Source organism: Protomyctophum parallelum, assembly GCF_964188405.1.
Source record: "Protomyctophum parallelum genome assembly, chromosome: 19".
Taxonomy (NCBI): Eukaryota; Metazoa; Chordata; class Actinopteri; order Myctophiformes; family Myctophidae; genus Protomyctophum; species Protomyctophum parallelum.
Genome location: NC_139717.1, coordinates 32,112,761 through 32,121,693, shown reverse-complemented (window position 1 = coordinate 32,121,693; position 8,933 = coordinate 32,112,761). Strand labels below are relative to the sequence as shown.

The following is an 8,933-nucleotide window of genomic DNA, read 5'->3' as shown; positions in this document are numbered from 1 at the left end:
TCAGTTTGAATGAAGCTTCTATATGTTAAAGTATGAAGGAGTAGACCAGGACCAGTTCAAAGTAAAAAACAACTGAGGAGAATAAATAAAAGTGGAAGCATGTGTGGGTTCTCTCCTCAAGCAAGTGCAAGTATATGCAGTGAAATTCTGTGATGTGGACATGGTTTGTGGACACAGGTTTAGGTTACAGTGTTTAGTGATCATTGTATTTGGGTTATTGTTTGTTCAGGTACTGTATGTGTTCCTGTAAGGGGCCTGTTCAGACAGCTGGGGAGTAGTGGGACAAAAATAAGGTCATGACTCATGAAGAAGAGTTCAAAGGCGGTGTGTCACAGCACAACAGGTACAACGTTCTGTACTGTGAACACAAAACACCAGTTAAAATGTTTTATAATTATTTTTAATATAAGAATCAAAAGTAAATGCATGCATACCTTGAGTGCCTTAATGCGAATTGAAGAACCTGGCTGTCTAAACAAGCCCACTGTCCCCGCTCTCTCCAGAAGGAATGAACAAGCTTCCAGCAAAATGCTGAGGGGAAATAGAAAAATGTCATAGATTATCATAAGGTGTGATATGTCATACCGGTATGTATGGTATGATGACTCTGAGCCACAGCATAAGGCATAAAACTTTATCTGACAGGTGTGATAAACTAGCAGGATTGATATTCATGTAAACAAGTATGAATTAGTAGAGTTGTGTCATTTACCAGCTCACAATATGTCAAAATGAGGCATTGGAGTTAGCCACAATTTGCAACTAGGCCTAGCCTACTAGACTTGTTATTATGTTTAATCTAGTTGCAACACCAACCATTGACAGCCCATTCATCTAAACAAAAGTTCTGTAGGATTGCATTAAACGAGTAAACTCAAACATCACATCTGTATGGAACACTTGTATCATCCCTTTGGACCCTTTCTCTCTGCAAAGTTTTAGTTTTGTAAAAATCCAGGTAGACATGTTATGGCTTATGAGCTACTTTCTGTCAATGAATTCCATGCAGGTGATTATTTTTCGAAGTGTTCCGAGTTAGGAAGTGCTTGTTGGAAATCACTCAGCGGTCTTGTAGGCCTATACCACCTGAAATTGCACATAATGCAGGAGGCTGCGTTATTGAAAGCTATCACCTGCACTGAATTTCTTGGCAGAAAGTAGCTCATAGAACAGGTCTACAGTGGATTTTTATAAACACTTTGCAGATAAGAGTATAGTACTATAGTTCAAGCTTTTCCTACAGCTGCAATGTTGGTTTAACGTCTAATACAAACAAAAAGGACGTTCTGTTTGGATGTATATGGACAATAGTTGGTTTTGCAAATTGTGGCTATAGAAGTGTGCATACTGCAGTTTATACTCACCAGGGAACCACTCCATACTCTGGAATACAGCATCCAGGTAGCTTCTCCAGAGGAAGCCCAAATACCTTTCTTCTACCTGTAAACGTTATCTTCCTCTTCCTCTGACAGTTGAGCTGAACAGATATGCCATAGACAAGTTGTAGTTGGAAGAGAATGGCATTCCTATATGTAATGTCCATCATGGTAACATAACAAGAACGCAGTGCTTGATCTGCTCATTCAGGGAACTGATATGGTAATCAGAGCCAATAATCAGAGCCTGTATATATGCACCTGGTCTAATTATGCTCATCCTATCACATGTGAAACAGTGTTGTCAGATTTTGCAACACAGCTCTTTCGTTTCTCTCTCTCTCTCTCTCTCTCTCTCTCTCTCCCCCCCCCCCCTCACCATGACACCAATGGTGGTGGTGGGGGGGGGGTTATGAAACACTTTGCAGATAGTAAGACGGAAATTCAAGCTTTTTGTACAGCTGCCTGCAATGTTGGTGAGTTTGACGTTATTTAATTAATACAATTATAGGACTTTTCTGTTTGGATGAATGGGCTGTCTATGGAAGGTGCACAGGAGATGGCAGCCGTGTGCATATCGTCAAAAACAAGCTGAAGCTCCATAATATTGGTGGGTGGGTGTGTGTTTGAGAATTGAAAATGAAATTAATAGACCATGAAAGAATTTGGTGCTGCGCAGTGCATGGCTCCTATTAGCCATCGAATGCAGTTGAAATGTTGTTTTTGCAACAGCACGTGACGCACTGATAAACATACATTTCCATAGTCACTCTGACTAACTTACAAACGGAGTGCTATGATTGCTGCGACTTGGAGTTAGCTCACTAGGTTAAAAAGTGCCAGAGATTGACTTTGGCTAAAAATAAATAAATAATCATTCCGTTGCTTCATTCACTCCCTGAGCCCAACCTGATAACGGAAATGTAGCCTAATATGCAAATGTTGAGTGTAACGCTGTAATTTGGATGTCGTAGCCTACTATATGTGTTACAGTTATACAACACATCTATTAAGTCTTTTTTAAAGTGTTTGTCGTGCTATACTGTATTGGTCCAGATCTTGTTATTTATGTTGCCTCCCAGTATGAAAAAAGAAATCATGTGCCTATAATGTAGATTGCCACAAGACCACTAGATGTCACTAAAACCCTATTAACATTACAAAATGTGCCATGCACATGTAAATGCCTGGTATTACAATACACATTTATCTATTGTACTAACTACATGGTATAAATTGTGTGTAATCAAAGATTACAAGGTAAAACTAATGGTTTTACGATTTTTGCATGGCACAGTTCAAATAATTGCACAACGAACCATAAACAGGCCAGTGATATAGCCAATTATACACTGTAAGCCTGGTGTTAATAAGCCTACACATATTTTGTTGTTTTGTTTGGAATTCTTATGGTACCCAGAAAGACACAGAGACATAGAATCTTGTCACATACGCTCACAGGCTATATTTATTACAACAGTACATGTATATACAGTAAACGGCACAGTAGTACAAATGCAGACAGAAGGAAAGTTTTTGTTTTGGAGTGTTCTGTGGTTGGAGATGTTAGTCTTCATTTATGCTCCGACATACGACGGTGTAACGCGGTGTGACGGTGTCGCTTGCCGCTTGCTGTCGAGAGCCGATCTACAAGCTCACGCGTGGAGCTTCTAGATCGGCCCTTGGCGGCAACCGTCGTACAATAGAGTGTAAAAGAGGCTTTTTAGAAGCACTTCCTGTGGACGATGGATGGTCCTGCCTCATCGTACTCCTGCTTGCTGATCCACATCTGCTGGAAGGTGGACAGAGAGGCCAGGATGGAGCCTCCGATCCAGACAGAGTATTTCCTCTCGGGGGGAGCGATGATCTGGAAAGAGCGAAAGGCAGATGGAGGTGTGAGTCAGTCGTAGAAACTAGAAGTGCATGCTTTTAAGTGGAGTGCACTGTGATTGTAAAAAGCTGAAGCACACATATTTCACTGCCTGCAATGTTGCTCAGTGCGACATGCGTTGTACACGTGACAAATAAGATTCAAGCTGCCATGCATGCTTTAGGCTGCGGTGCGTAGTGTATTTGGCAGCAGCATAGACTGTCACTATTGTCCTTGTGCTTGTGTAGAGTGTAGACCTACAGGCACAGTGCTGACTTTTAAACACTTGAGGTTGTTGCACACTGGCCGCGTTTTTCGGAAAACCGATGGAGAAACGCCTCTAAAAAACGTGCTCTGTGTGCAGGCCCAGGGACCTTAAAACCTCTTTGTTGAATGAGGTCCCTTAAGGGTTCTGTACTTAGCCACCTCCTTTTCCCCTCTGCATCTAATGTCTTTATGAAAACGGCAAATCTAGAATCTCACAACACATCGTATTGCAAGCGTGCAGATTCTTTCTAGTATGTGTTGTGTATAGCTTGTGTTGCTTTGTTGCCATGTGGGCGCCTCACCTTGATCTTCATGGTGCTAGGGGCCAGGGCAGTGATCTCCTTCTGCATGCGGTCAGCGATACCAGGGTACATGGTGGTACCACCGGACAGCACGTTGTTGGCGTACAGGTCCTTACGGATGTCAATGTCACACTTCATGATGCTGTTGTATGCGGTCTCATGGATACCGGCAGACTCCATACCTGGTGACAAGAAGAGACTAGTCAATCAAGCATCCACATTGCTCACCTACCCAATCAATTACATTGATTTTATGTATATAGTGCCAAATCCCAAGTTGTCTCGTGGCACATTTTACATGTACATTATTTGGAGAACGTTAACCTGTTTAATGACATGCCAAAAATTGGGATGCCAGGGTTAATGTGGTCAAGAAATGTGTGTGTATGTGTCATCGGTTAGCCACTAGATGGAGCAGTTTTTCCTGCATTGCAACAGAGCCACTCAACCATGGGCCTATTATGAAACATGATCACACAGTTATGACTTGCAGAATATGTCTTCCTGAGAGGAAGTAACTCTATAGCTGGTAAATGCCATGTGGAGGTTCATGAAAGGGTGACAGCGAGGTGGGCCGAGGGCAGGGAGGGGAGGGGACACCCACCGATGAAAGAAGGCTGGAACAGGGTCTCGGGGCAGCGGAAACGCTCGTTGCCAATGGTGATGACCTGGCCGTCGGGCAGCTCGTAGCTCTTCTCCAGGGAGGAGGAGGAGGCGGCGGTGGCCATCTCGTTCTCAAAGTCCAGAGCCACGTAGCACAGCTTCTCCTTGATGTCGCGCACGATTTCACGCTCGGCTAAGGGGAGGAAGGTTCGAAAAGTGAGATAAAGGCTATTTTTACACTGTCAATAGATCAATTAACATTGGCTTTTTCTCTGTATACATTTCTGATTCCATCATTTCAATGAACATAGTGCTCAAACATCCATCCTTTACAACTACACTTCCTTCAACTTAAGCTGCCAATAAACGAGTCCTGAGTGGAAATTGTCAGTGACCTGACACTCAAAGAGTCACTTGTATATGCTAGATTATACGTGACTATAATTATAGCCTATATGGCCCTATGTGATGCTGATGATTTGTGACTTACCAGTGGTTACAAAGGAGTAGCCACGCTCTGTCAGGATTTTCATCAGGTAGTCGGTAAGGTCGCGACCGGCCAGATCCAGACGCATGATGGCGTGGGGGAGAGCATAACCCTCATAGATGGGCACGTTGTGGGTGACACCATCACCGGAGTCCAGCACAATACCTATACAGCAGAATATACAGAGAAACAGCACTTCATTAGAGGAAGGCAGTGTGGGAAATATAACCTTTCAATATTTGTACTATTTCGCTGCAGAAGTGAAAAAGATCACAGAGATGGAACTTGGCTTGACAAACATATCATGTTGATCGAATGCTATTGTCTCCTTTAAATTATTGAGGAAGTGATAAACAAATGACCTCAGGCCCAGATGATATGCCGGACCTTGTTTAGCAACTTTAGCCCGATTTATACTTTAAGTCTGTACGTGTTGCACAGTACCTGTAATTACCATTAGCAAATTGGGACACCAGGCTGACACCAGGTTGAAATCTGTTATCACAATGATGAATGCCTGGGTGATGAACTATGCACTCATAGGCCTATGGTAACACAAAGTGTGGCATTATTGTACAAAGAGAAAGACTCACCGGTGGTACGACCGGAGGCGTACAGGGACAGCACAGCCTGGATGGCCACGTACATGGCGGGGACGTTGAAGGTCTCAAACATGATCTGGGTCATCTTCTCCCTGTTGGCCTTGGGGTTGAGGGGGGCCTCAGTCAGAAGGGTGGGGTGCTCCTCTGGGGCCACACGCAGCTCGTTGTAGAAGGTGTGGTGCCAGATCTGAGCAGCGGAGGAGAAGGGGAAGATGAGTGGGTGAGGGCAATATGAAGCTCAAATAAGGCTACTCTGCTGTAGTGCTGGATGATGTGGGATAAAAATCTAATATGATATTTTTGACCATATTTTCTTACCTTCTCCATGTCGTCCCAGTTGGTGATGATGCCGTGCTCGATGGGGTACTTCAGAGTCAGGATACCTCTCTTGCTCTGGGCCTCGTCTCCCACGTAGCTATCCTTCTGACCCATACCCACCATCACACCCTGCACACACACACAACAGTTAGGACATATTTCAGGCACAGTACAGTAGCCTATACATCTCGCCTTATGCACAGTACACCCTATATAAACAGTAACAAAAGTAACAACCCAATTCCTTATAATACAGTATACTGTATAGCAACATATTTATTTTGTAATTTTGCAATCACTATGTCACCCCCTTGACATTTGTTACTGTTACAACAATGATTCTCACCTGGTGACGGGGGCGTCCCACGATGGAGGGGAAGACGGCGCGGGGAGCGTCATCACCGGCAAACCCAGCCTTGACCAGGCCAGAGCCGTTGTCGCACACGAGGGCGGTGGTCTCATCATCGTCACACATGATTGGTCTTTGTTTCGGATGGCCTTCTGCAGAACAGGCAAGGAGAAGAGGCAAGGAGGTTAGCACCGTCGTACGATGAAGTATTTAAAAAAACTAACAAGGCTTGAGCTGGAGCGCTACATCGACAATGTTGGACACACTATGGACTTAACTAAAACTTGATGTGTTGTTTATAGGCTATATTGCTCATCTTTTACCAGATTAGTTGTGTGCCTTCACAGCATCACACTGTGATATGTTGTGAGCTTATAGATCTGCTTTTTTCGGTGCGAGACACATTGTGCAAATAGCCTAATTATAAATCAGGCTTTAGTCTTTATTTTAAGTCGTGGTTCTTGTAATGTTTTGCCAAGAAAATAAAAGACTAAGCAACAATAATAGGTTACTAGTAGTAGTCATGAATAATGTCTGCTGTTTTAAACCTACACAGAACAGACTTTGCAGTGTGTGTGTGTGTGTGTGAAACGAATCGATGCAGCGCTGTGTTTACACATTATGATAACCTTATTGTAACAATGGTTCATCTCCAAAGAGGGACATAGGCCTAGCAGAGCAGCCCTCCAGGCCACACACACACACACACACACACACACACACACACACACACACACACACACACACACACACACACACACACACACCATTCTATTTTAAGCCTTGGCGGCCCTTGACTGTCATCCTCCCTCCCCCATCCCTCCCTGGTAAAGTTGGGTGCTAGTTAACAGCTGAGAACTGTTGACAAGTGCCACAGAGGATCCAGGGGTCCATCCACAGCTGTTAGAGAATAGTAGCCTCCTGTGTTTAGAGCCTAGCTGTGACCATGTGCCGCCGACCGTTCCAGGGCCAGCCAATACGGCTCCTGTGTCTGTCTGTCTGTCTGTCTGTCTGTCTGTCTGTCTGTCTGTCTGCATCCCCTCCTCCCCGCTCAGAGAGCTGAAAATGCTTTGACCATTTTCAAGCCAACCATGAGTTCCTTCACTTTGAAATGGCTGAGCTACTGTACTGCATTTAATCCCCAGCACTGATTTAACTCAGAGTATATTTGAGCAGCATTCATCATACATGTTCATACATCACATTCCAATCAGCTGAGCACATTCCGTACTCATACATACTGTACACATGTTTACACACAAAGCTGTGCATATAGCGCCACTCAAAAAAGGGACCTGTAACTTCTCATCCCCCCCCCCCCCCCCGGCCCCACCCACCCACCAACACACACACACACACACACACACACACACACACACACACACACCAAGATAAGTAATGATGCAATGCATGAGTCTGATGAGAAATGTGATGCGTAACCTTGACAAAGGAAGGCACTGAACATTGCACAGTAAAATCCTCAGTCTTCATTTATCCATTTGTAACTCTGAGAGTGTACAAATGTAACCAATTGGGCTTGCAAGGGTCCATTTGGTTATATTTGTACACTCTCAGTGTTAGATTAACAGTCAGGGTTTGACTGCGATAACATTTTCATAATGCTGAAGACATCCCTCTTTGGTGAACAACAGTGATAAATCAATGTATCCTTTTCTGTCAGCTGTATTTTCAAGATTCCTCTCCAGTCTCCACTATGGTCTTTCTTCTAAGTTGATTTGTCCATAATGAATCCCCCAGAGAGTGTGTGGAAGTTGCAGCAGTCATCTCATATAATCCTCAAAGAGAACAGGTCACTGTTCACACATCAGTCTGAGCTGTCAGTCAATGACAACAATCCTGTTAAATTCACTGCAAACCATTTCGGTCCCTGTCTTTCTTCCACCTAGTAGTAAGACTGAGTATTAATTTATCTCTGCGTGAGAGAAAAATAAAGGGAGAGTGTGTTCTCTTTCTCTCTCCCCTCTGTCACTGAGATCACTGTCATTTTCACTTCAAGGTCTCTGCTCTCCATCACTTCCTGGTTCTCTTTCACTGGTATTCACGAAGATATCGCCAACACTGCACTGCTCTACCAATTGATTTCTGCTCACAATTCAAATTATCTACACAGTAACATCCGGAGTGAGAGATTTAAAAATCTTTAAAAATAACGCAGGATTAAAACTGTGATAATAAATTAAATAAATCGGAAGCTTCAGAATTCTGCAGTGACAGAAACAAAACGCGGTCACAAATCCACAGTGTAGCCGATGTAGATCCTACTTGGACTATAGCCAGTATTGCCGTGGCCTCTCTGTAAGTACATCCATAAAAGAAGAAGAACCAGGAGCCTATACAGCACAGCACAGCACGGCAAAATGCAACAGAAGAGAAGTTGTAGAGACACTCACCAAGTTGGACTGCAAGACTGGAGTTTCGCACCGGGACAAAGGACCAGAGTGAGAGGGGCTCCTTAAATATGCCCCGACATCCTCATGCTGGGGGCCCGACACTAGGGGGGTGGGGGGAAGAGGGGCTGGGAGGTGGTGGAGGGGGGCGGGCTTCAGGAGTTCACACAAGCCCAAAAAAAGCCACTGGGTGAAATGGTTCAGTAAAGTGGATCCTGTGTCAGGGACACCACTGAAACTGATGTGATGTTGCCCAGGAGGGGGGGGGGGGGGGGGGTTCAAGAGGGGGTTGTTATGAAGATCATTTCCACCATGACGTACAGTATGTTTATGATCGTTGAAAGGGGCGTT

The 8,933-nt window shown here is 44.2% G+C and overlaps 1 protein-coding gene across 1 annotated transcript; it reads right to left on the bottom strand.

Moving 5' to 3' along the window:
- Positions 1-2,816: 2,816 nt before the first annotated feature.
- actc1a (actin alpha cardiac muscle 1a) lies at positions 2,817-8,699 on the bottom strand. The gene is made up of 8 exons (XM_083790104.1): positions 8,586-8,699; positions 6,172-6,326; positions 5,826-5,954; positions 5,499-5,694; positions 4,909-5,070; positions 4,420-4,611; positions 3,816-3,997; positions 2,817-3,243 (listed from the first exon to the last, which is right to left on the bottom strand). The coding sequence occupies exons 2-8, from the start codon at positions 6,298-6,300 to the stop codon at positions 3,100-3,102; spliced, it is 1,134 nt and encodes a 377-aa protein (XP_083646230.1). The 5' UTR covers positions 6,301-6,326; positions 8,586-8,699; the 3' UTR covers positions 2,817-3,099.
- Between the last annotated feature and the right edge of the window lie 234 nt (positions 8,700-8,933).